Genomic DNA, 27,433 nt, shown 5'->3' with positions numbered 1-27,433 from the left:
CGCAGACACTGAGAAGCGCAGGCATGCTTGTGCTCCTCAGTGTCTGGCTGTGACCGCATAAAGATGAGCCGAGGTCATGTCCAATGAACTCAGCTCACCTCATGCACGTCACTGACAGCGTGGGAAAATTCTCCTGCGTTTGCCGTGAGCGTGAGAGAATTCTCCCACGCTGTCAGTGACGTGCATGAGGTTTATTTTCATTCCGATATTTCTGTCCCAATGACTTGCATTGGTTTCCGGTATCTGAATCGGCGATATCCGATATTTTTTGGGTATTGGCCCAATCCGATCCGAAACCTCTGCCCTTTTGGACTTGCTTTCGCTCAGTAAATGGAGGTACATCTAAGTCCTGGATAAAGACGTAACGTCTGTAGAAGCGATGACCGTCCCCACTTACAAATGGAAGAGAAGCAAATGCTTTATTAGAACAGATTTACAGGGCGCGGCTCCTCCGATATATATTACTCTTAATACTGGATTTTCTATCCTCTTAGTGCAACAGAAAACAGTTCAGTCCATGTCAGAACCAATTACCCAGAAAGGCATCTAAATCTGCAACAGCAGCGCCACCCCGGCCAGGACCCATTTCGAGGGGTTCTCCTTGGTCTTGAGGTTGAACGTCCACACGTAGGTAGGTCCTCTCTGCCGCGTCTTGTACACAGGACAGGCGTAGACGTTGCGGGTGTCCTGTTTATCCACAGGGATAGCCTTGATGAAGATGACCGGCATCGCTGGAGTCAAGTCTTTTAGCCTCGCGTCTGTGATGATGCTGGTCTGTAAAGGGGGGGAAGATGGCACAAAGTGTATTAATGGTGCATCGGAAGTATCCTGTTAAAACTACAACGGAAAAACAGCGCCACCCCGCCTGTGTGGCTGAGTGTGGTACTGCAGCTCAGGACCATTCAAGGGAAGAACAAGGCAGAGAAATGAGCTGTGACCCTTCTAGGGGTGGACTATTTTCAGTTTTTATTAGATCGCTTTTTCATTAAGTAGCGAATAAAATGCAGATAAGGAAGAGGAGGAGAAAAAAAAAAATAATCACATCTGATTTTATAAATCACCATGGAAACAATATCCGGAGAAGGCGACTTTATATATTCAGCTCCGACACCCAAAAGAAGCGGGTCCCACTCCGAGATAAATGATGGGATACGGCCGGGACGGATGTGCGGAGACGCCGATCTCTGGCTCTTAAGCACAACAGATATTGTAATGATGAATGACGGCGTTCAGACGCCGCCGGGTGCGCTTCCTTAATGTGCCGCCGGGTGCGCTTCCTTAAAGTGCCGCCGGGTGCGCTTCCTTTAATGTGTTACCAGCCGATGGATCTTTTAAATAGTCGGGTTTTATTTCTTCTTGGGAAATCTGTCAGATTGTTATAAATTGTCGGAGCGGTGAATTGTCTGGATTTGCCCGCGGATCACCCTCCGTCCGCGGATTGTAAGACGACTGCGATATTATGGGCTTTTATGTACAACTAGATGGTGGCCCGATTCTAACGCATCGGGTATTCTAGCATATGTTTCCCGACCCTCCTTTATTATGCCCCATGCAGGAAGTCACATCCCCCGTATATAATACCCCATGCAGGATGTCACTTCTCCCCCCATATAATGCCCCATGCAGAATGTCACATCCCTCATATATAATACCCAATGCAGGATGTCACTTCTCCCCCATATAATGCCCCATGTAGGATGTCACATCCCCCATATATAATACCCAATGCAGGATGTCACTTCTCCCCCATATAATGCCCCATGTAGGATGTCACCTCTCCCCCCATATAATGCCCCATGCAGGATGTCACCTCTCCCCCATATAATGCCCCATGCAGGATGTCACCTCTCCCCCCATATAATGCCCCATGCAGGATGTCACCTCTCCCCCATATAATGCCCCATGCAGGATGTCACCTCTCCCCCATATAATGCCCCATGTAGGATGTGACCTCTCCCCCCATATAATGGCCCATGTAGGATGTCACATCCACCCTATATAATGCCCCATGCAGGAAGTCACATCCCACTATAGTGCCCCATGCAGGATGTCACATCCCCCCTATATAATACCCCATGCAGGATGTCACCTCTCCCCCATATAATGCCCCATGCAGGATGTCACCCCCCATATAATGCCCCATGCAGGAAGTCACATCCCACTATAGTGCCCCATGCAGGATGTCACATCCCCCCTATACAATACCCCATGCAGGATGTCACCTCTCCCCCATATAATGGCCCATGCAGGATGTCACCTCTTCCCCATATAATGGCCCATGCAGGATGTCACCTCTCCCCCCATATAATGCCCCATGCAAGATGTCACCTCTCCCCCATATAATGGCCCATGCAGGACGTCACCTCTCCCCCATATAATGGCCCATGCAGGACGTCACCTCTTCCCCATATAATGGCCCATGCAGGATGTCACCTCTCCCCCCATATAATGCCCCATGTAGGATGTCACCTCTCCCTCATATAATGGCCCATGCAGGATGTCACCTCTCCCCCCATATAATGCCCCATGTAGGATGTCACCTCTCCCTCATATAATGCCCCATGTAGGATGTCACCTCTCCCTCATATAATGGCCCATGCAGGATGTCACCTCTCCCCCCATATAATGCCCCATGTAGGATGTCACCTCTCCCTCATATAATGCCCCATGCAGGATGTCACCTCTTCCCCATATAATGGCCCATGCAGACGTCACCTCTTCCCCACATAATGGCCCATGCAGGATGTCACCTCTCCCCCCATATAATGCCCCATGCAGGATGTCACCTCTTCCCCATATAATGGCCCATGCAGGATGTCACCTCTCCCCCCATATAATGCCCCATGCAGGATGTCACCTCTCCCTCATATAATGGCCCATGCAGGATGTCACCTCTTCCCCATATAATGGCCCATGCAGGATGTCACCTCTTCCCCATATAATGGCCCATGCAGGATGTCACCTCTTCCCCATATAATGGCCCATGCAGGATGTCACCTCTCCCCCCATATAATGCCCCATGTAGGATGTCACCTCTCCCCCCATATAATGCCCCATGTAGGATGTCACCTCTTTCCCCATATAATGGCCCATGCAGGATGTCACCTCTCCCCCCATATAATGGCCCATGTAGGATGTCACCTCTCCCTCATATAATGGCCCATGCAGGATGTCACCTCTCCCCATATAATGGCCCATGTAGGATGTCACCTCTCCCTCATATAATGGCCCATGCAGGATGTCACCTCTTCCCCATATAATGCCCCATGTAGGATGTCACCTCTCCCCCCATATAATGCCCCATGTAGGATGTCACCTCTTCCCCATATAATGGCCCATGCAGGATGTCACCTCTTCCCCATATAATGCCCCATGTAGGATGTCACCTCTTTCCCCATATAATGGCCCATGCAGGATGTCACCTCTTCCCCATATAATGGCCCATGCAGGATGTCCCATCCCCCTATATAATACCCCATGCAGGATGTCCCATCCCCCCATAGTGCCCCATGCAGGTCCCCTATGGCACCATGCAAAAGAAAAAAATCCAATACTCACCTCCCTTCTCAGCTGCTTCTCTGGACTCCAGCGTAGCCGGCATGTTGACGCTGTGCGCTGTGACCGGTCAGGAGAGAGCACGGTGTAAAGACGTCACCGCGCCCTCTGACCTGAGACGTCACAGAGCATCAGCGGAAGACACAGGAGCTGCTGCGGAGGCACGGGGAGGGGTAAGTATGACTCCGGGGTCCTGATCGAGCGGGGGGAGGGACGAATGGAAATGCCGCGTCGCTGATTGGTCCGGCCGCGGCCAATCAGACAGAAAGACAGACAGAGGGGATAAGACAGTTATATAGATAGATAAGTAAGGCTCGGTCCATCCACATCGGAGTCCTGGGCTCCGGCTCTGCACCTCCTGAATTATTATTGCTTAATTTTGCATTTAGAAAGAAAATGAACAAGTTCCTAATAGTCTCTCTCAAACAATTTCTACCAATTTGCTGCTGGAGAGGGTATAGAAGTACTTGTATCTCTGTATACAGGGAGCTCCCCCTAGTGGTGGCTGCAGACAGAATCTTATCATGTATCTCTGTATACAGGGAGCTCCCCCTAGTGGTGACTGCAGACAGGATCTTATCATGTATCTCTGTATACAGGGAGCTCCCCCTAGTGGTGGCTGCAGACAGAATCTTATCATGTATCTCTGTATACAGGGAGCTCCCCCTAGTGGTGGCTTTAGACAGGATCTTATCATGCATCTCTGTATACAGGGAGCTCCCCCTAGTGGTGGCTGCAGACAGGATCTTATGTATCTCTGTATACAGGGAGCTCCCCCTAGTGGTAGCTGCAGACAGAATCTTATCATGTATCTCTGTATACAGGGAGCTCCCCCTAGTGGTGGCTGCAGACAGAATCTTATGTATCTCTGTATACAGGGAGCTCCCCCTAGTGGTGGCTGCAGACAGGATCTTATCATGTATCTCTATATACAGGGAGCTCCCCCTAGTGGTGACTGCAGACAGAATCTTATCATGTATCTCTGTATACAGGGAGCTCCCCCTAGTGGTGGCTGCAGACAGGATCTCATCATGTATCTCGGTATACAGGGAGCTCCCCCCAGTGGTGGCTGCAGACAGGATCTTATCATGTATCTCTGTATACAGGGAGCTCCTCCTAGTGGTGGCTGCAGACAGGATCTTATCATGTATCTCTGTATACAGGGAGCTCCCCCTAGTGGTGGCTGCAGACAGAATCTTATCATGTATCTCTGTATACAGGGAGCTCCCCCTAGTGGTGGCTGTAGACAGGATCTTATCATGCATCTCTGTATACAGGGAGCTCCCCCTAGTGGTGGCTGCAGACAGGATCTTATGTATCTCTGTATACAGGGAGCTCCCCCTAGTGGTAGCTGCAGACAGAATCTTATCATGTATCTCTGTATACAGGGAGCTCCCCCTAGTGGTGGCTGCAGACAGAATCTTATGTATCTCTGTATACAGGGAGCTCCCCCTAGTGGTGGCTGCAGACAGGATCTTATCATGTATCTCTATATACAGGGAGCTCCCCCTAGTGGTGACTGCAGACAGAATCTTATCATGTATCTCTGTATACAGGGAGCTCCCCCTAGTGGTGGCTGCAGACAGGATCTCATCATGTATCTCGGTATACAGGGAGCTCCCCCCAGTGGTGGCTGCAGACAGGATCTTATCATGTATCTCTGTATACAGGGAGCTCCTCCTAGTGGTGGCTGCAGACAGGATCTTATCATGTATCTCTGTATACAGGGAGCTCCCCCTAGTGGTGGCTGCAGACAGAATCTTATCATGTATCTCTGTATACAGGGAGCTCCCACTAGTGGTGACTGCAGACAGGATCTTATCATGTATCTCTGTATACAGGGAGCTCCCCCTAGTGGTGACTGCAGACAGAATCTTATCATGTATCTCTGTATACAGGGACCTCCCCCCAGTGGTGACTGCAGACAGAATCGTATCATGTATCTCTGTATGCAGGGAGCTCCTCCTAGTGGTGGCTACAGACAGAATCTCATCATGTATCTCTGTATACAGGGATCTCCCCCTAGTGGTGACTGCAGACAGAATCTTATCATGTATCTCTGTATACAGGGACCTCCCCCCAGTGGTGACTGCAGACAGAATCGTATCATGTATCTCTGTATGCAGGGAGCTCCTCCTAGTGGTGGCTGCAGACAGGATCTTATCATGTATCTCTGTATACAGGGAGCTCCTCCTAGTGGTGGCTGCAGACAGAATCTTATCATGTATCTCTGTATACAGGGAGCTCCCACTAGTGGTGACTGCAGACAGGATCTTATCATGTATCTCTGTATACAGGGAGCTCCCCCTAGTGGTGGCTGCAGACAGGATCTTATCATGTATCTCTGTATACAGGGAGCTCCCCCTAGTGGTGGCTGCAGACAGAATCTTATCATGTATCTCTGTATACAGGGAGCTCCCCCTAGTGGTGGCTGCAGACAGAATCTTATGTATCTCTGTATACAGGGAGCTCCCCCTAGTGGTGGCTGCAGACAGGATCTTATCATGTATCTCTATATACAGGGAGCTCCCCCTAGTGGTGGCTGTAGACAGGATCTTATCATGTATCTCTGTATACAGGGAGCTCCCCCTAGTGGTGGCTGTAGACAGGATCTTATTATGTATCTCTGTATACAGGGAGCTCCCCCTAGTGGTGGCTGCAGACAGAATCTTATCATGTATCTCTGTATACAGGGAGCTCCCCCTAGTGGTAGCTGCAGACAGAATCTTATCATGTATCTCTGTATACAGGGAGCTCCCCCTAGTGGTGGCTGCAGACAGAATCTTATCATGTATCTCTGTATACAGGGAGCTCCCCCTAGTGGTGGCTGCAGACAGGATCTTATCATGTATCTCTGTATACAGGGAACTCCCCCTAGTGGTGGCTGCAGACAGGATCTTATCATGTATCTCTGTATACAGGGAGCTCCCCCTAGTGGTAACTGCAGACAGGAGCTTATCGTGTATCTCTGTATACAGGGAGCTCCCCCTAGTGGTGGCTGCAGACAGGATCTTATCATGTATCTCTGTATACAGGGAGCTCCCCCTAGTGGTGGCTGCAGACAGAATCTTATCATGTATCTCTGTATACAGGGATCGCCCCCTAGTGGTGGCTGCAGACAGGTTCTTATCATGTATCTCTGTATACAGGGAGCTCCCCCTAGTGGTGGCTGCAGACAGGTTCTCATCATGTATCTCTGTATACAGGGAGCTCCCCCTAGTGGTGACTGCAGACAGGATCTTATCATGTATCTCTGTATACAGGGAGCTCCCCCTAGTGGTGGCTGCAGACAGAATCTTATCATGTATCTCTGTATACAGGGAGCTCCTCCTAGTGGTGACTGCAGACAGAATCTTATCATGTAACCTCTGTATAAAGGGAGCTCCCCCTAGTGGTGGCTGCAGACAGGATCTTATCATGTATCTCTGTATACAGGGAGCTCCCCCTAGTGGTGGCTGCAGACAGGATCTTATCATGTATCTCTGTATACAGGGAGCGCCCCCTAGTGGTGGCTGCAGACAGGTTCTTATCATGTATCTCTGTATACAGGGAGCTCCCCCTAGTGGTGGCTGCAGACAGAATCTTATGTATCTCTGTATACAGGGAGCTCCCCCTAGTGGTGGCTGCAGACAGGATCTTATCATGTATCTCTATATACAGGGAGCTCCCCCTAGTGGTGACTGCAGACAGAATCTTATCATGTATCTCTGTATACAGGGAGCTCCCCCTAGTGGTGGCTGCAGACAGTATCTCATCATGTATCTCGGTATACAGGGAGCTCCCCCCAGTGGTGACTGCAGACAGAATCTTATCATGTATCTCTGTATACAGGGAGCTCCTCCTAGTGGTGGCTGCAGACAGAATCTTATCATGTATCTCTGTATACAGGGAGCTCCCCCTAGTGGTGACTGCAGACAGGATCTTATCATGTATCTCTGTATACAGGGAGCTCCCCCCAGTGGTGGCTGCAGACAGGATCTTATCATGTATCTCTGTATACAGGGAGCTCCCCCCAGTGGTGGCTGCAGACAGGATCTTATCATGTATCTCTGTATACAGGGAGCTCCTCCTAGTGGTGGCTGCAGACAGGATCTTATCATGTATCTCTGTATACAGGGAGCTCCCCCTAGTGGTGGTTGCAGACAGGATCTTATCATGTATCTCGGTATACAGGGAGCTCCCCCTAGTGGTGGCTGCAGACAGAATCTTATCATGTATCTCTGTATACAGGGAGCTCCCCCTAGTGGTGACTGCAGACAGGATCTTATCATGTATCTCTGTATACAGGGAGCTCCCCCTAGTGGTGGCTGCAGACAGAATCTTATCATGTATCTCTGTATACAGGGAGCTCCTCCTAGTGGTGGTTGCAGACAGGATCTTATCATGTATCTCTGTATACAGGGAGCTCCCCCTAGTGGTGGCTGCAGACAGGATCTCATCATGTATCTCTGTATACAGGGAGCTCCCCCTAGTGGTGGCTGCAGACAGGATCTTATCATGTATCTCTGTATACAGGGAGCTCCCCCTAGTGGTGGCTGCAGACAGAATCTTATCATGTATCTCTGTATACAGGGAGCTCCCCCTAGTGGTGGCTGCAGACAGGTTCTCATCATGTATCTCTGTATACAGGGAGCTCCCCCTAGTGGTAATTGCTGCAGTTAGTAAGCAGTTGATCACTAGTAACCAGCTTGTCCCAGTAAAGCAGCCCTTCAGCAGTCAGCCCGTCCATTCCCCACCTCCTCTTCATTACACAGCAGATTTCTAGAGAACGTCTTCACCTTCCATTGATCCGTCCGCTGTGTTGTGCAGGGATCACTCGCTGATAATTAAGCGCACATTTACATTTTCTCTGGGATCCGAGCTGCTTTTTTAATCCGTAAAAATCAAAGCCGGATTATGTCTTGTTGCATTTTGCGCTTCATCTCCTTCTCGGCTGACATCGAGGCCTTGTTCTCGTGCGGAGGAGAAGTCGCCGCTTCCATTGTCTTTTGTGCTGAATCTCCGTCGACCTTGTAGACTGTCTTCTGGTAATTGGCGCAGGGGCTCGGCGCTCTCGCCCACCTTCAAACACTGGCTACTCGATATAAAAAGCCGGTGGCGGGCGGCAGTGCTAATCAGCAGATAATGTGCCGGACGACCCACTTTGATCAGTCTTTCAAAATTGTAATGAAGTTTCTTGAAGATCTTTTGGCGACGGCAGAAGAAAGGGGAAGGCGGGAGGGCACGGCCGCTGCTTCTCCATCGCCCGTCTCTGATGTCAGACCCAACCATTCCCCAGAAGAGTTTTAAAATTTGTTTTAAGGTCGTCGCTTTTAGAGAAAACTGTTTCTGAAATCGCCCTTAGGCGACCTGCTGGCGCGGAGCTTGTACGGTACGGCGGCACCCGGGGAGACCTGATGGCGCCATACTGCGGTGTCCTCTGCTGCCTCCGTACAGCACAGTATTAAGGAGGTCCTCTACATTGGAAGCGACACTCCCTAATACCTTTTATTTACTGTATTTTATGGTTTTCGGGTGAAACTGGGAGGTGAACGTTGCGGCCTTACTTTGTGTTTAACCCATTAGTTGGGTTCCATTAAGGTTCTTATCATGTCTTAGGGTATGTTCACATGGTGCAGTTATATTGCATTCCTGTCACGGGTGTGTCAGAGGTGACAAGTCGCCCTGCAGTGGGTTGCAGGAGATCTCTATTTTTGGCATTGCAGACAGCTTCTTAGATAATGAGATAAGAGGCTGTCTTTAGGACCGAGCGGCTACCTCCCTCTGGTAATTAGCTCTCTGGCCTGGGTGTATATATACCTGGTGTGTCTAAGAGGGAGTCGCCGGCTATATCCATTTCTGCTTGTGAGGCTTAGCAGGAGCAGTACTTCATCCACTTGGAGTTCATCTAAAGCTAAGCCATTTCCCCTGTTTTGTCCACCCTTGCTGTCTATACAGTTTAGTGGAGGTTGACTAGTGCTCATCTCTTTCCATCCCTAGCCGTGGCCATACGCCAGGGAGAGTAGGGCGAGGCTATATAAGGTCGATAGTTGAGACAGGGTTACACTAGACCAGACTAGGATGTCTCCACTTCCCTCCCTTTTCCTAGTGTCTGGGCTCCCTTTCCCCTCTGTGTTGCACTTTGACTTGATGGGACGCAGCATTACCTGTGTGTCCCAGCGTGCTCCCTCCATGAACAGCCCGTGGACGTAGGCTCCCTCTCGCGGAGGACTGCTGAAGTCCTCTCTGTTCTTCTTGGTCACGTCGCACTGCAGCGTCATCTTATCGAGCGGCCATTCGTTCTTCCTGGCCATAGACTGCATAATGGCTGTAAGGAAGGACTGGGGGTTGAAGAACCCGGCCAGCCAGACGGCGGAGGGCAGAGCAAAGTCTCCCGTCCAGGTCTCTAACTCCTTGATACGGCTGAGAAGGTCGACGAACCAGCCTGCTAGACCTGCCATGGACGGGTAGGCTCTCTTGGTCCACGAATCGGGCACCATGTCCAGGAAGATGGCGTTCTGTAGATTCTCCATGTCGCTGGTCATGGTGAGTTCACCCTGGAGGACAAATAGAACGAGAGTGACTACAAGCCTCTAGTTGTATTTTGGCGTACGGTGCGGCAGCTCCAGCCTTTTACCTTCAGCCCTAAGTTTAGCTCCTTCAGGGAGCGTTTGATCTCTCGAGTCAGCATGTTCATTCTCTCGCACTCCTGGAAGGCGACCACTATGTACGGCGTCCTCTCCTCCGCCTTCGCCATCAGCTCTGTGATATTAAACTCCTCCGGGAGTTTCTCCAGGATCTCGTCCAGCGTGGCCTTCACCTGCAGAGGACGCACACAAGGTTCACGCTGTAGTGTGTGGGGGTCCCAGGAGGAACGGATAAGGGACTGGTCCAGCGCCACCACCCTATTACTGCCCACATTAGCTGCGGAGAGACTCAATATCCGGACTGGCTCCAAGCGTCCACTGACATGAGACACTCGCAGCTCACTCACCGCCTCTTGGTATGAACACTACTGCTCTGGAGTCGGGCCCCGATCATTACCCCTCCGTGAGTCACGGCCTAATATTAAATGTGTCAAGATGAGGCCATTTTTTTGGCCTGGGCCTCAGAATCTGTTGACTGGTTTCTCCATCCAGTCCTATGTGCAATATTCTGTACCTTCTCCTCCCGGGTGACACCGCCACCCTCGCCCATGCTGCTGTCCCGGGGCTGCATCTCCAGGACGGTGCGGAACAACTTCTCCGACGTCTGAGTCAGGAAGCCGATCTCGGCGTTGGGGTGCAAGCCGTACAGGTACGGAGACTCGGCTGGGAGGACGTCATCGATATACTGGGAAGAGAAGCAGGAGAGAGCTGTAATGGCGGAGATGGAGGACATCGTCTGCCACGAACTCATTTCATGAATCGTTATCAATGGCCTTTTTTTTTTTTTTTTTGTTCCTTGCTGAGTGACAACTGGTGTCAGTTACTCTCACCACCCCTCTCCATAATACCTTGTGGTAACCGTTGTAATCCGTGTTTCCGGGGAGTGGGAACCCCGGAGCCAGAAACAGCTCTCCTTCCATCATTTCTGGCTTTATGAACTCCTCCAGATACGTCCTGCACAGCCGCCGGTCCCAGTCATCCGTGATGTGACCCCCGTACATGATCTCACCAAACAGATAACGCAGGTCGTCATAGGGGACCTGAAACGCAACGTAAATGGGGGCGTAAAGGATGCTGGACAGACTATGGGCGGAGGAGGCTCAACTAAAAAGTCAGCGAGCTACACACCACTCATACTGCTGCCTGGCAGAAGGCCTTTAGCTTTCGCAGGTGGAGCCCCGGCTCTTACCTTGGCATTGGCTTCCAGATAGTTGTACAGCACGTTGACTGAAATTGTGAGGTCTCCGGTGTTAAAGGGATAGGAGCGGTTCCACCCCTGGGGTCCGAACTTTCTCCTCTCGGCCACCACGGCGTGGAAGTAACACAGAGCGAACAGGATGCTCTTGAACTCTGTTTCGCGAGCGCACATCTCCAGAGTGTCCTGTAATGCGAGAGCAGAGAAGAACATGGGATGTCGCCGTGTTACCCATCGAACATATTTTCGGTCCTCTCCGACAGATGGACTCTCTGAGGTTATGACGTTACCTGGTTGAAGTTATCCAGTGCTTTGTGCAGGTTGGCGTGCATGCCAGTCGGAGGCTCGTTGGTGATTTTGATGGAGTTTTCGAGGATGCCCTGAGGAATGATGTGACCCTCGGGGGAACCGGCGGGCTCGGCGCTGATGAACACGCGGAAATTTGGATGGCTTCCTTCACTGTGATGTTCAAGCTTCTTCTCCAGCGTGCTCAGCCACTTGGCCACCAGATGAATGTTCTGTCATAGATAATGCACAAGTCAGACTGACGAGGGCACAGGACCGGGCCGCCGACAGGTCTGGGATATTGTCATAAATACCATAGACCGTGAACGGAGTGGCTGGGCTCCTGTGCTAAACTTAAGTCAACTTTTTTTTGGTCTCGAATATTGTCATAAATACCATAGACCGTGAACGGAGTGGCTGGGCTCATGTGCTAAACTTAAGTCAACTTTTTTTTGGTCTTGGATATTGTCATAAATACCATAGACCGTGAACGGAGTGGCTGGGCTCCTGTGCTAAACTTAAGTCAACTTTGTTTTGGTCTCGGATATTGTCATAAATACCATAGACTGTGAACGGAGTGGCTGGGCTCCTGTGCTAAACTTAAGTCAACTTTTTTTTGGTCTCGGATATTGTCATAAATACCATAGACTGTGAACGGAGTGGCTGGGCTCCTGTGCTAAACTTAAGTCAACTTTTTTTTGGTCTCGGATATTGTCATAAATACCATAGACCGTGAACGGAGTGGCTGGGCTCATGTGCTAAACTTAAGTCAACATTTTTTTTGGACGAGTTTGACATTTCCTTTATAACCGATTGACGTCTCCAGAAGTCAGAGCGGATTTCCGAAATGTTCCCAATCACAGAGGTGTGTAATGAGAACGCTGTCATTACCCCGACCCTCCAGCGGTGCCGAGCGTACCCGTCAAAGAAAACCTCCGCTCCTCAATTTACAACCTGAGCTTGCTGCAGCGACTCCAGGAATAATTTACCCGGCTACTGATGCGACTCGGGTGGCATTTTAGCTAGCGGAGACCGATGGCTCGTCATACTGGAAATATGGGTTTACGCCTTCATGTACGGAGAGCCCAGAACGGCTGGAAAAGTTATAGGGTTAGGGAGCAGGACTTAGGTCAGAGCTGCTGTACTGGGATGTGTGCACAGATATGACAGCAACCCCCATAGTTAGTCACCCCCAGGACCACCCACGCTGCAGCGGGCTCCCCGGGGTGCTGCAGGCAATCTCTCCCATTATTCAGGGTAGGAGCAGGCGGCCGGAGAGAGATCTCGTCCTTGTAATCCACATACTTGAGTCTTAATGTAACATCTGGGCCTGGGGAGCAGCTGGGACGGAGAGATGACACTTGGCCGAACATCACAGGACTTCAGAATAATTGGGGCCGAGTCTCCGGCTGCTACGAGCTTTGTGTAGGGTTTTTTTTTTCTAGAGCGGTCACAGATGTTGTTAGAATTAGGTTATGGCCGGACGGTCAGAAAGTCGTCACCGAGGGGAGAAATCCCTCTCACTGCCCTGAAAGATCTAAGGAGTGAATTGGATGGAGACTCCGAACCTGCAGGATGACCCAGTGTCCTTCCTGGGCTGCCAGATCCAGCGCTTGTTCAGCCACCACCTCCTGTCCCTGCCCCAGAGACACGTTGTGTAGGTTCCGATTGTCAAACGTGTAACCGAGTTTCCTCCCTATGAAGAAATGAGACGAGAATTACAGTATCATTACATATCCTGTATTATCCTCCAGAGCTGCACTCACTATTCTGCTGGTGCAGTCACTGTGTACATACATTACATTACTGATCCTGAGTCACCTCCTGTATTATACTCCAGAGCTGCACTCTCTATTCTGCTGGTGCAGTCACTGTCTACATACATTACATTACTGATCCTGAGTTACATCCTGTATTATCCTCCAGAGCTGCACTCACTATTCTGCTGGTGCAGTCGCTGTGTACATACATTACATTACTGATCCTGAGTTACATCCTGTATTATACCCCAGAGCTGCACTCACTATTCTGCTGGTGCAGTCACTGTGTACATACATTACATTACTGATCCTGAGTTACATCCTGTATTATACTCCAGAGCTGCACTCTCTATTCTGCTGGTGCAGTCACTGTCTACATACATTACATTACTGATCCTGAGTTACATCCTGTATTATACCCCAGAGCTGCACTCACTATTCTGCTGGTGCAGTCACTGTGTACATACATTACATTACTGATCCTGAGTCACCTCCTGTATTATACTCCAGAGCTGCACTCTCTATTCTGCTGGTGCAGTCACTGTCTACATACATTACATTACTGATCCTGAGTTACATCCTGTATTATCCTCCAGAGCTGCACTCACTATTCTGCTGGTGCAGTCGCTGTGTACATACATTACATTACTGATCCTGAGTTACATCCTGTATTATACCCCAGAGCTGCACTCACTATTCTGCTGGTGCAGTCACTGTGTACATACATTACATTACTGATCCTGAGTTACATCCTGTATTATACTCCAGAGCTGCACTCACTATTCTGCAGTCACTGTGTACATACATTACATTACTGATCCTGAGTTACATCCTGTATTATACCCCAGAGCTGCACTCACTATTCTGCTGGTGCAGTCACTGTGTAAATACATCACATTACTAATCCTGAGTTACATCCTGTATTATACTCCAGAGCTGCACTCACTCTTCTGCTGGTGCAGTCACTGTGTGCATACATTACATTACTGATCCTGAGTTACATCCTGTATTATACTCCAGAGCTGCTCTCACTATTCTGCTGGTGCAGTCACTGTGTACATACATTACATTACTGATCCTGAGTTACATCCTGTATTATACTCCAGAGCTGCACTCACTATTCTGCTGGTGCAGTCACTGTGTACATACATTACTGATCCTGAGTTACATCCTGTATTATACTCCAGAGCTGCACTCACTATTCTGCTGGTGCAGTCACTGTGTACATACATTACATTACTGATCCTGAGTTACATCCTGTATTATACTCCAGAGCTGCACTCACTATTCTGCTGGTGCAGTCACTGTGTACATACATTACATTACTGATCCTGAGTTACATCCTGTATTATACTCCAGAGCTGCACTCACTATTCTGCTGGTGCAGTCACTGTGTACATACATTACATTACTGATCCTGAGTTACATCCTGTATTATACCCAGAGCTGCACTCACTATTCTGCTGGTGCAGTCACTGTGTACATACATTACATTACTGATCCTGAGTTACATCTTGTATTATACTCCAGAGCTGCACTCACTATTCTGCTGGTGCAGTCACTGTGTACATACATTACATTACTGATCCTGAGTTACATCCTGTATTATACTCCAGAGCTGCACTCACTATTCTGCTGGTGCAGTCACTGTGTACATACATTACATTACTGATCCTGAGTTACATCCTGTATTATACCCCAGAGCTGCACTCACTATTCTGCTAGTGCAGTCACTGTGTACATACATTACATTACTGATCCTGAGTTACCTCCTGTATTATACTCCAGAGCTGCACTCACTATTCTGCTGGTTCAGTCACTGTGTATATACATTACATTACTGATCCTGAGTTACATCCTGTATTATACTCCAGAGCTGCACTCACTATTCTGCTGGTGCAGTCACTGTGTACATACATTACATTACTGATCCTGAGTTACCTCCTGTATTATACTCCAGAGCTGCACTCACTATTCTGCTGGTGCAGTCACTGTGTACATACATTACATTACTGATCCTGAGTTACATCCTGTATTATACTCCAGAGCTGCACTCACTATTCTGCTGGTGCAGTCGCTGTGTACATACATTACATTACTGATCCTGAGTTACATCCTGTATTATCCTCCAGAGCTGAACTCACTATTCTGCTGGTGCAGTCGCTGTGTACATACATTACATTACTGATCCTAAGTTACCTCCTGTATTAAACTCTAGAGCTGCACTCACTATTCTGCTGGTGCAGTCACTGTGTACATACATTACAATACTAATCCTGAGTTACATCCTGTATTATACCCCAGAGCTGCACTCACTATTCTGCTGGTGCAGTCACTGTGTACATACATTACATTACTGATCCTGAGTTACATCCTGTATTATACTCCAGAGCTGCACTCACTATTCTGCTGGTGCTGTCACTGTGTACATACATTACATTACTGATCCTGAGTTACATCCTGTATTATACTCCAGAGCTGCACTCACTATTCTGCTGGTGCTGTCACTGTGTACATACATTACATTACTGATCCTGAGTTACCTCCTGTATTATACTCCAGAGCTGCACTCACTATTCTACTGGTGCAGTCACTGTGTACATACATTACATTACTGATCCTGAGTTACCTCCTGTATTATACTCCAGAGCTGCACTCACTATTCTACTGGTGCAGTCACTGTGTACATACATTACATTACTGATCCTGAGTTACCTCCTGTATTATACTCCAGAGCTGCACTCACTATTCTGCTGGTGCAGTCACTGTGTACATACATTACATTACTGATCCTGAGTTACCTCCTGTATTATACTCCAGAGCTGCACTCACTATTCTGCTGGTGCAGTCACTGTGTACATACATTACATTACTGATCCTGAGTTACATCCTGTATTATACCCCAGAGCTGCACTCACTATTCTGCTGGTGCAGTCACTGTGTACATACATTACATTACTGATCCTGAGTTACCTCCTGTATTATACTCCAGAGCTGCACTCACTATTCTGCTGGTGCAGTCACTGTGTACATACATTACATTACTGATCCTGAGTTACATCCTGTATTATACTCCAGAGCTGCACTCACTATTCTGCTGGTGCAGTCACGGTGTACATACATTACATTACTGATCCTGAGTTACCATCCTGTATTATACCCCAGAGCTGCACTCACTATTCTGCTGGTGCAGTCACTGTGTACATACATTACATTACTGATCCTGAGTTACATCCTGTATTATACCCCAGAGCTGCACTCACTATTCTGCTGGTGCAGTCACTGTGTACATACATTACATTACTGATCCTGAGTTACCTCCTGTATTATACTCCAGAGCTGCACTCACTATTCTGCTGGTGCAGTCACTGTGTACATACATTACATTACTGATCCTGAGTTACCTCCTGCATTATACTCCAGAGCTGCACTCACTATTCTGCTGGTGCAGTCACTGTGTACATACATTACATTACTGATCCTGAGTTACATCCTGTATTATACTCCAGAGCTGCACTCACTATTCTGCTGGTGCAGTCACTGTGTACATACATTACATTACTGATCCTGAGTTGCATCCTGTATTATACTCCAGAGCTGCACTCACTATTCTGCTGGTGCAGTCACTGTGTACATACATTACATTACTGATCCTGAGTTAGATCCTGTATTATACGCCAGAGCTGCACTCACTATTCTGCTGGTGCAGTCACTGTGTACATACATTACATTACTGATCCTGAGTTACATCCTGTATTATACTCCAGAGCTGCACTCACTATTCTGCTGGTGCAGTCACTGTGTACATACATTACATTACTGATCCTGAGTTACATCCTGTATTATACTCCAGAGCTGCACTCACTATTCTGCTGGTGCAGTCACTGTGTACATACATTACATTACTGATCCTGAGTTACCTCCTGTATTATACCCCAGAGCTGCACTCACTATTCTGCTGGTGCAGTCACTCTGTACGTACATCACTGGTCTGCACCCACTCATCTATTACCTTGTTTCTCGACATCTTTCAGAGGGTCGACCCCAGGGGATAAGATGAAGAACATTGGAGTGCTCGGCCCGGACTCCTCGTAGGATGCTGAAAAGTCCAGAGATCTCCCCACTACGTATTTGCTGCCCAGTTTTGCCTCCACAAAATCCCTGGATTTAAAGAAACAGTAAAAAATATTCTGGTTAGTTGGATTTCTCCAGTTTCAGTCCTGTGAGCGCTCTACTGTGTTGCATTAGTAGCACTGACTGCTACTGGGTACAGCCGTGCTCTGTGTACAGCTGTTGTCTGGGTGCAGCTTTCTTTTGGGTTGCCGTGCTCTGGGTACAAGGGCAGTAGCCGTGCTCTGTGTACAGCTGTGGTCTGGGTGCAGCCTTCTTTTGGGTAGCTGTGCTCTGGGTACAAGGGCAGTAGCCGTGCTCTGTGTACAGCTGTGGTCTGGGTGCAGCCTTCTTTTGGGTTGCCGTGCTCTGGGTACAAGGGCAGTAGCCGTGCTCTGTGTACAGCTGTGGTCTGGGTGCAGCCTTCTTTTGGGTTGTCGTGCTCTGGGTACAAGGGCAGCAGCCGTGCTCTGTGTACAGCTGTGGTCTGGGTGCAGCTTTCTTTTGGGTAGCCGTGCTCTGGGTATAAGGGCAGCAGCCGTGCTCTGTGTACAGCTGTGGTCTGGGTGCCGCCTTCTTTTGGGTAGCCGTGCTCTGGGTATAAGGGCAGCAGCCGTGCTCTGTGTACAGCTGTGGTCTGGGTGCAGCCTTCTTTTGGGTAGCCGTGCTCTGGGTACAAGGGCAGCAGCCGTGCTCTGTGTACAGCTGTGGTCTGGGTGCCGCCTTCTTTTGGGTAGCCGTGCTCTGGGTATAAGGGCAGCAGCCGTGCTCTGTGTACAGCTGTGGTCTGGGTGCCGCCTTCTTTTGGGTAGCCGTGCTCTGGGTACAAGGGCAGCAGCCATGCTCTGTGTACAGCTGTGGTCTGGGTGCAGCCTTCTTTTGGGTTGCCGTGCTCTGGGTACAAGGGCAGCAGCCGTGCTCTGGGTACAGCTGTGGTCTGAGTGCAGCCTTCTTTTGGGTTGCCGTGCTCTGTGTACAGCTGTGGTCTGGGTGCAGTCTTCTTTTGGGTAGCCGTGCTCTGTGTACAGCTGTGGTCTGGGTGCAGCCTTCTTTTGGGTAGCCGTGCTCTGTGTATAGCTGTGGTCTGGGTGCAGCCTTCTTTTGGGTAGCCGTGCTCTGTGTACAGCTGTGGTCTGGGTGCAGCCTTCTTTTGGGTAGCCGTGCTCTGTGTACAGCTGTGGTCTGGGTGCAGCCTTCTTTTGGGTAGCCGTGCTCTGTGTACAGCTGTTGTCTGGGTGCAGTCTTCTTTTGGGTAGCCGTGCTCTGGGTACAAGGGCAGCAGCCGTGCTCTGTGTACAGCTGTGGTCTGGGTGCAGCCTTCTTTTGGGTAACCGTGCTCTGGGTACAAGGGCAGCTGCCGTGCTCTGTGTACAGCTGTGGTCTGGGTGCAGCCTTCTTTTGGGTAACCGTGCTCTGGGTACAAGGGCAGCAGCCGTGCTCTGGGTACAGCTGTGGTCTGGGTGCAGCCTTCTTTTGGGTAGCTGTGCTCTGGGTACAGCTGTGGTCTGGGTACAGCCTTCTTTTGGGTAGCCATGCTCTGGGTACAAGGGCAGCAGCCGTGCTCTGTGTACAGCTGTGGTCTGGGTGCAGCCTTCTTTTGGGTAGCCGTGCTCTGGGTACAAGGGTAGCTGCCATGCTCTGTGTACAGCTGTGGTCAGGGTGCAGCCTTCGTTTGGGTAGCCATGCTCTGGGTACAAGGGCAGTAGTCGTGCTCTGTGTACAGCTGTGGTCTGGGTGCAGCCTTCTTTTGGGTAGCCATGCTCTGGGTACAGCTGTGGTCTGGGTGCAGCCTTCTTTTGTGTAGCCGTGCTCTGGGTACAAGGGCAGCAGCCGTGCTCTGGGTACAGCTGTGGTCTGGGTGCAGCCTTCTTTTGGGTAGCCGTGCTCTGGGTACAAGGGCAGCAGCCGTGCTCTGTGTACAGCTGTGGTCTGGGTGCAGCCTTCTTTTGGGTAGCCGTGCTCTGGGTACAAGGGCAGCAGCCATGCTCTGTGTACAGCTGTGGTCTGGGTGCAGCCTTCTTTTGCGTAGCCGTGCTCTGGGTACAAGGGCAGTAGCCGTGCTCTGTGTACAGCTGTGGTCTGGGTGCAGCCTTCTTTTGCGTAGCCGTGCTCTGGGTACAAGGGCAGTAGCCGTGCTCTGTGTACAGCTGTGGTCTGGGTGCAGCTTTCTTTTGCGTAGCCGTGCTCTGGGTACAAGGGCAGCAGCCGTGCTCTGTGTACAGCTGTGGTCTGAGTGCAGCCTTCTTTTGGGTAGCCGTGCTCTGGGTACAAGGGCAGTAGCCGTGCTCTGTGTACAGCTTTGGTCTGGGTGCAGCCTTCTTTTGGGTAGCCGTGCTCCGGGTACAAGGGCAGCGGCCCTGCTCTGTGTACAGCTGTGGTCTGGGTGCAGCCTTCTTTTGGGTAGCCGTGCTCTGGGTACAAGGGCAGCGGCCATGCTCTGTGTACAGCTGTGGTCTGGGTGCAGCTTTCTTTTGGGTAGCCGTGCTCTGGGTACAAGGGCAGCAGCAGTGCTCTGTGTACAGCTGTGGTCTGGGTGCAGCTTTCTTTTGCGTAGCCGTGCTCTGGGTACAAGGGCAGTAGCCGTGCTCTGTGTACAGCTGTGGTCTGGGTGCAGCTTTCTTTTGCGTAGCCGTGCTCTGGGTACAAGGGCAGCAGCCGTGCTCTGTTTACAGCTGTGGTCTGGGTGCAGCCTTCTTTTGGGTAGCCGTGCTCTGGGTACAAGGGCAGCAGCAGTGCTCTGTGTACAGCTGTGGTCTGGGTGCAGCCTTCTTTTGGGTAGCCGTGCTCTGTGTACAGCTGTGGTCTGGGTGCAGCTTTCTTTTGGGTAGCCGTGGTCTCTGTGTACAAGGGCAGCGGCCGTGCTCTGTGTACAGCTGTGGTCTGGGTGCAGCTTTCTTTTGGGTAGCCGTGCTCTGGGTACAAGGGCAGCAGCCGTGCTCTGTGTACAGCTGTGGTCTGGTGCAGCCTTCTTTTGGGTAGCCGTGCTCTGTGTACAGCTGTGGTCTGGGTGCAGCCTTCTTTTGGGTAGCCGTGCTCTGTGTACAGCTGTGGTCTGGGTGCAGCCTTCTTTTGGGTAGCCGTGCTCTGTGTACAGCTGTGGTCTGGGTGCAGCCTTCTTTTGGGCAGCCGTGCTCTGTGTACAGCTGTGGTCTGGGTGCAGCCTTCTTTTGGGTAGCCGTGCTCTGTGTACAGCTGTTGTCTGGGTGCAGTCTTCTTTTGTGTAGCCGTGCTCTGGGTACAAGGGCAGCAGCCGTGCTCTGTGTACAGCTGTGGTCTGGGTGCAGCCTTCTTTTGGGTAACCGTGCTCTGGGTACAAGGGCAGCTGCCGTGCTCTGTGTACAGCTGTGGTCTGGGTGCAGCCTTCTTTTGGGTAACCGTGCTCTGGGTACAAGGGCAGCAGCCGTGCTCTGGGTACAGCTGTGGTCTGGGTGCAGCCTTCTTTTGGGTAGCTGTGCTCTGGATACAGCTGTGGTCTGGGTGCAGCCTTCTTTTGGGTAGCTGTGCTCTGGGTACAGCTGTGGTCTGGGTACAGCCTTCTTTTGGGTAGCCGTGCTCTGGGTGCGAGGGCAGCAGCCGTGCTCTGTGTACAGCTGTGGTCTGGGTGCAGCCTTCTTTTGGGTAGCCATGCTCTGGGTACAAGGGCAGCAGCCGTGCTCTGTGTACAGCTGTGGTCTGGGTGCAGCCTTCTTTTGGGTAGCCGTGCTCTGGGTACAAGGGTAGCTGCCATGCTCTGTGTACAGCTGTGGTCAGGGTGCAGCCTTCGTTTGGGTAGCCATGCTCTGGGTACAAGGGCAGTAGTCGTGCTCTGGGTACAGCTGTGGTCTGGGTGCAGCCTTCTTTTGTGTAGCCGTGCTCTGGGTACAAGGGCAGCAGCCGTGCTCTGGGTACAGCTGTGGTCTGGGTGCAGCCTTCTTTTGGGTAGCCGTGCTCTGGGTACAAGGGCAGCAGCCGTGCTCTGTGTACAGCTGTGGTCTGGGTGCAGCCTTCTTTTGCGTAGCCGTGCTCTGGGTACAAGGGCAGTAGCCGTGCTCTGTGTACAGCTGTGGTCTGGGTGCAGCCTTCTTTTGCGTAGCCGTGCTCTGGGTACAAGGGCAGTAGCCGTGCTCTGTGTACAGCTGTGGTCTGGGTGCAGCTTTCTTTTGCGTAGCCGTGCTCTGGGTACAAGGGCAGCAGCCGTGCTCTGTGTACAGCTGTGGTCTGAGTGCAGCCTTCTTTTGGGTAGCCGTGCTCTGGGTACAAGGGCAGTAGCCGTGCTCTGTGTACAGCTTTGGTCTGGGTGCAGCCTTCTTTTGGGTAGCCGTGCTCCGGGTACAAGGGCAGCGGCCCTGCTCTGTGTACAGCTGTGGTCTGGGTGCAGCCTTCTTTTGGGTAGCCGTGCTCTGGGTACAAGGGCAGCGGCCATGCTCTGTGTACAGCTGTGGTCTGGGTGCAGCTTTCTTTTGGGTAGCCGTGCTCTGGGTACAAGGGCAGCAGCCGTGCTCTGTTTACAGCTGTGGTCTGGGTGCAGCCTTCTTTTGGGTAGCCGTGCTCTGGGTACAAGGGCAGCAGCAGTGCTCTGTGTACAGCTGTGGTCTGGGTGCAGCCTTCTTTTGGGTAGCCGTGCTCTGTGTACAGCAGTGGTCTGGGTGCAGCTTTCTTTTGGGTAGCCGTGGTCTCTGTGTACAAGGGCAGCGGCCGTGCTCTGTGTACAGCTGTGGTCTGGGTGCAGCTTTCTTTTGGGTAGCCGTGCTCTGGGTACAAGGGCAGCAGCCGTGCTCTGTGTACAGCTGTGGTCTGGGTGCAGTCTTCTTTTGGGTAGCCGTGCTCTGGGTACAAGGGCAGCAGCCGTGCTCTGTGTACAGCTGTGGTCTGGGTGCAGCCTTCTTTTGGGTAGCCGTGCTCTGTGTACAAGGGCAGCAGCCGTGCTCTGTGTACAGCTGTGGTCTGGGTGCAGCCTTCTTTTGGGTAGCCGTGCTCTGGGTACAAGGGCAGCTGCCGTGCTCTGTGTACAGCTGTGGTCTGGGTGCAGCCTTCTTTTGGGTAGCCGTGCTCTGGGTGTGAGGGCAGCAGCCGTGCTCTGTGTACAGCTGTGGTCTGGGTGCAGCCTTCTTTTGGGTAGCCGTGCTCTGGGTACAAGGGCAGTAGCCGTGCTCTGTGTACAGCTGTGGTCTGGGTGCAGCCTTCTTTTGGGTAGCCGTGCTCTGGGTGTGAGGGCAGCAGCCGTGCTCTGTGTACAGCTGTGGTCTGGGTGCAGCCTTCTTTTGGGTAGCCGAGCTCTGTGTACAGCTGTGGTCTGGGTGCAGCCTTCTTTTGGGTAGCCGAGCTCTGTGTACAGCTGTGGTCTGGGTGCAGCCTTCTTTTGGGTAGCCGTGCTCTGTGTACAGCTGTGGTCTGGGTGCAGCCTTCTTTTGGGTAGCCGAGCTCTGTGTACAGCTGTGGTCTGGGTGCAGCCTTCTTTTGGGTAGCCGTCCTCTGTGTACAGCTGTGGTCTGGGTGCAGCCTTCTTTTGGGTAGCCGAGCTCTGTGTACAGCTGTGGTCTGGTGCAGCCTTCTTTTGGGTAGCCGAGCTCTGTGTATAGCTGTGGTCTGGGTGCAGCCTTCTTTTGGGTAGCCGTGCTCTGTGTACAGCTGTGGTCTGGGTGCAGCCTTCTTTTGGGTAGCCGTGCTCTGTGTACAGCTGTGGTCTGGGTGCAGCCTTCTTTTGGGTAGCCGAGCTCTGTGTATAGCTGTGGTCTGGGTGCAGCCTTCTTTTGGGTAGCCGTCCTCTGTGTACAGCTGTGGTCTGGGTGCAGCCTTCTTTTGGGTAGCCGTGCTCTGTGTACAGCTGTGGTCTGGGTGCAGCCTTCTTTTGGGTAGCCGAGCTCTGTGTACAGCTGTGGTCTGGGTGCAGCCTTCTTTTGGGTAGCCGTGCTCTGGGTACAAGGGCAGCAGCCGTGCTCTGTGTACAGCTGTGGTCTGGGTGCAGCCTTCTTTTGGGTAGCCGTGCTCTGTGTACAGCTGTGGTCTGGGTGCAGCCTTCTTTTGGGTAGCCGAGCTCTGTGTACAGCTGTGGTCTGGGTGCAGCCTTCTTTTGGGTAGCCGTCCTCTGTGTACAGCTGTGGTCTGGGTGCAGCCTTCTTTTGGGTAGCCGAGCTCTGTGTACAGCTGTGGTCTGGGTGCAGCCTTCTTTTGGGTAGCCGTGCTCTGTGTGAACTTGAGATCCTGAAAATCAAGTGAAGGAGGGCGAGTGTCTCCTGCCGGAGCTCCCACAGCGGAGATGAGGCAGGATGAACACCTCTGCAGGTGTCAGTGGTAATAGGGTGCAGTCCGGCCTTCACACCGGTAAAATCCATAATGTATTTCAAGTCTACAGTGCCAAAGACTGTCTGCTGCCGACATTCTCCTTATCGTCTGCATGAGGCTTCAGTATCCCCGTGGATTATCAGAGAGGCAGCAGCGTAGCTACCGGGGAGGGGGCAGAGAGTGTTGTTGCCCCGTGCTCAGAGGAGCCCACCTGGAGCGCGCCGATATAGTTAAACTGTGCGGTAGAGCAGGGAAACATGATCTCCCGGCACTACCGCTCTCCGTTCTGTAGACCGCAGGTCGCGCAAAGCATGTGGTCTACAGAACGGCAGGGTGACGCGGAGGCTCCGATGGGGTGCCGCATCGGGCCCCTGACGGCCTGTACATGTATCAGCGGCATGACATCAGCGGTGGACTCCTCAGAATCTAGGATTAAGGGCCTACAGGCTGTTTTTTATTTTAATTAGAACTTGTGGTGTGACTGGGGGCGCCATAAACAATGGGGGACCCTTATACAGTGTGGGAGTTACAGAGGGGAACGCTGAAACGTTGTGGGGGGGCCCTCATACATTCTATTGACTACTGTGGGGGGTCTTACAAAGTGTGAGGACCATTATACAGTGTGGGAGCTAATGTGGGGGTCATTATACAGTGTGGGAGCAAATGTGAGGGATATTATACAGTGTGGGAGCAAATGTGAGGGATATACAGTGTGAGAGCTAATGTGAGGGATATTATACAGTGTGGGAGCGAATGTGAGGGACATTATACAGTGTGGGAGCTAATGTGGGGGTCATTATACAGTGTGGGAGCTAATGTGAGGGATATTATACAGTGTGGGAGCTAATGTGAGGGATATTATACACTGTGGGAGCTAATGTGAGGGATATTATACAGTGTGGGAGCTAATGTGAGGGACATTATACAGTGTGGGAGCTAATGTGGGGGTCATTATACAGTGTGGGAGCTAATGTGGGGGTCATTATACTGTGTGAGAGCTAATGTGAGGGTCATTATACAGTGTGGGAGCTAATGTGAGGGATATTATACAGTGTGGGAGCAAATGTGAGGGATATTATACAGTGTGGGAGCAAATGTGAGGGATATTATACAGTGTGGGAGCGAATGTGAGGGATATTATACAGTGTGGGAGCTAATGTGAGGGACATTATACAGTGTGGGAGCTAATGTGAGGGATATTATACAGTGTGGGAGCTAATGTGGGGGTCATTATACAGTGTGGGAGCAAATGTGAGGGATATTATACAGTGTGGGAGCTAATGTGAGGGACATTATACAGCGTGGGAGCAAATGTGAGGGATATTATACAGTGTGGGAGCGAATGTGAGGGATATTATACAGTGTGGGAGCTAATGTGAGGGATATTATACAGTGTGGGAGCTAATGTGAGGGATATTATACAGTGTGGGAGCTAATGTGAGGGATATTATACAGTGTGGGAGCTAATGTGAGGGATATTATACAGTGTGGGAGCGAATGTGAGGGACATTATACAGTGTGGGAGCTAATGTGGGGGTCATTATACAGTGTGGGAGCTAATGTGAGGGATATTATACAGTGTGGGAGCTAATGTGGGGGTCATTATACAGTGTGGGAGCTAATGTGGGGGTCATTATACAGTGTGGGAGCTAATGTGGGGGACATTATACAGCGTGGGAGCAAATGTGAGGGATATTATACAGTGTGGGAGCTAATGTGAGGGATATTATACAGTGTGGGAGCTAATGTGAGGGATATTATACAGTGTGGGAGCTAATGTGAGGGATATTATACAGTGTGGGAGCTAATGTGAGGGATATTATACAGTGTGAGAGCAAATGTGAGGGATATTATACAGTGTGGGAGCTAATGTGGGGGTCATTATACAGTGTGGGAGCTAATGTGGGGGTCATTATACTGTGTGAGAGCTAATGTGAGGGTCATTATACAGTGTGGGAGCTAATGTGGGGGTCATTATACAGTGTGAGAGCTAATGTGGGGGTCATTATACAGTGTGGGAGCTAATGTGAGGGATATTATACAGTGTGGGAGCAAATGTGAGGGATATTATACAGTGTGGGAGCAAATGTGAGGGACATTATACAGTGTGGGAGCAAATGTGAGGGATATTATACAGTGTGGGAGCGAATGTGAGGGATATTATACAGTGTGGGAGCTAATGTGAGGGACATTATACAGTGTGGGAGCTAATGTGAGGGATATTATACAGTGTGGGAGCTAATGTGGGGGTCATTATACAGTGTGGGAGCAAATGTGAGGGATATTATACAGTGTGGGAGCTAATGTGAGGGACATTATACAGCGTGGGAGCAAATGTGAGGGATATTATACAGTGTGGGAGCTAATGTGAGGGACATTATACAGTGTGAGGGCTAATGTGGGGGTCATTATACAGTGTGAGGGCTAATGTGGGGGTCATTATACAGTGTGAGGGCTAATGTGGGGGTCATTGTACAGTGTGGGAGCGAATGTGAGGGATATTATACAGTGTGGGAGCGAATGTGAGGGACATTATACAGTGTGGGAGCAAATGTGAGGGACATTATACAGTGTGAGAGCTAATGTGAGGGTCATTATACAGTGTGGGAGCAAATGTGAGGGATATTATACAGTGTGGGAGCGAATGTGAGGGACATTATACAGTGTGGGAGCGAATGTGAGGGTCATTATACAGTGTGGGAGCAAATGTGAGGGATATTATACAGTGTGGGAGCGAATGTGAGGGACATTATACAGTGTGGGAGCGAATGTGAGGGTCATTATACAGTGTGAGGGCTAATGTGAGGGACATTATACAGTGTGAGGGCTAATGTGGGGGTCATTATACAGTGTGAGAGCTAATGTGAGGGATATTATACAGTGTGAGGGCTAATGTGGGGGACATTATACAGTGTGGGAGCGAATGTGAGGGACATTATACAGTGTGGGAGCGAATGTGAGGGACATTATACAGTGTGGGAGCGAATGTGAGGGATATTATACAGTGTGGGAGCTAATGTGAGGGACATTATACAGCGTGGGAGCAAATGTGAGGGATATTATACAGTGTGGGAGCGAATGTGAGGGATATTATACAGTGTGGGAGCTAATGTGAGGGATATTATACAGTGTGGGAGCTAATGTGAGGGACATTATACAGTGTGGGAGCGAATGTGAGGGTCATTATACAGTGTGAGAGCTAATGTGAGGGATATTATACAGTGTGGGAGCTAATGTGGGGGTCATTATACAGTGTGAGAGCTAATGTGAGGGATATTATACAGTGTGAGGGCTAATGTGAGGGACATTATACAGTGTGAGGGCTAATGTGGGGGTCATTATACAGTGTGAGAGCTAATGTGAGGGATATTATACAGTGTGAGGGCTAATGTGAGGGACATTATACAGTGTGAGGGCTAATGTGGGGGTCATTATACAGTGTGAGAGCTAATGTGAGGGATATTATACAGTGTGAGGGCTAATGTGGGGGACATTATACAGTGTGGGAGCGAATGTGAGGGACATTATACAGTGTGGGAGCGAATGTGAGGGACATTATACAGTGTGGGAGCGAATGTGAGGGATATTATACAGTGTGGGAGCTAATGTGAGGGACATTATACAGCGTGGGAGCAAATGTG

General features: G+C 50.6%; 1 protein-coding gene across 2 annotated transcripts in view; it reads right to left on the bottom strand.

Moving 5' to 3' along the window:
- Positions 1-400: 400 nt before the first annotated feature.
- The window catches only part of DNAH9 (dynein axonemal heavy chain 9), a 430,601-nt gene continuing 403,568 nt past the window's right edge, over positions 401-27,433 (bottom strand). For both annotated transcript variants that reach the window (XM_073660252.1, XM_073660251.1), the window contains 9 exons: positions 17,434-17,582; positions 13,230-13,357; positions 11,667-11,894; positions 11,371-11,562; positions 11,030-11,221; positions 10,696-10,866; positions 10,172-10,354; positions 9,702-10,091; positions 401-774 (listed from right to left, as the gene is read on the bottom strand). In XM_073660252.1, the coding sequence (XP_073516353.1) occupies positions 547-774; positions 9,702-10,091; positions 10,172-10,354; positions 10,696-10,866; positions 11,030-11,221; positions 11,371-11,562; positions 11,667-11,894; positions 13,230-13,357; positions 17,434-17,582 (1,861 nt within the window). In that variant the 3' untranslated portion in view covers positions 401-546. The remainder of the gene's footprint in view (positions 775-9,701; positions 10,092-10,171; positions 10,355-10,695; positions 10,867-11,029; positions 11,222-11,370; positions 11,563-11,666; positions 11,895-13,229; positions 13,358-17,433; positions 17,583-27,433) is intronic.

Source organism: Phyllobates terribilis, unplaced genomic scaffold (assembly GCF_046119375.1).
Source record: "Phyllobates terribilis strain yellow unplaced genomic scaffold, ASM4611937v1 Scaffold_25__1_contigs__length_18738178, whole genome shotgun sequence".
NCBI classification, from domain to species: Eukaryota; Metazoa; Chordata; class Amphibia; order Anura; family Dendrobatidae; genus Phyllobates; species Phyllobates terribilis.
Note: the sequence above shows the minus strand (reverse complement) of the source record. Positions and strands in the feature narration are given on the sequence as shown.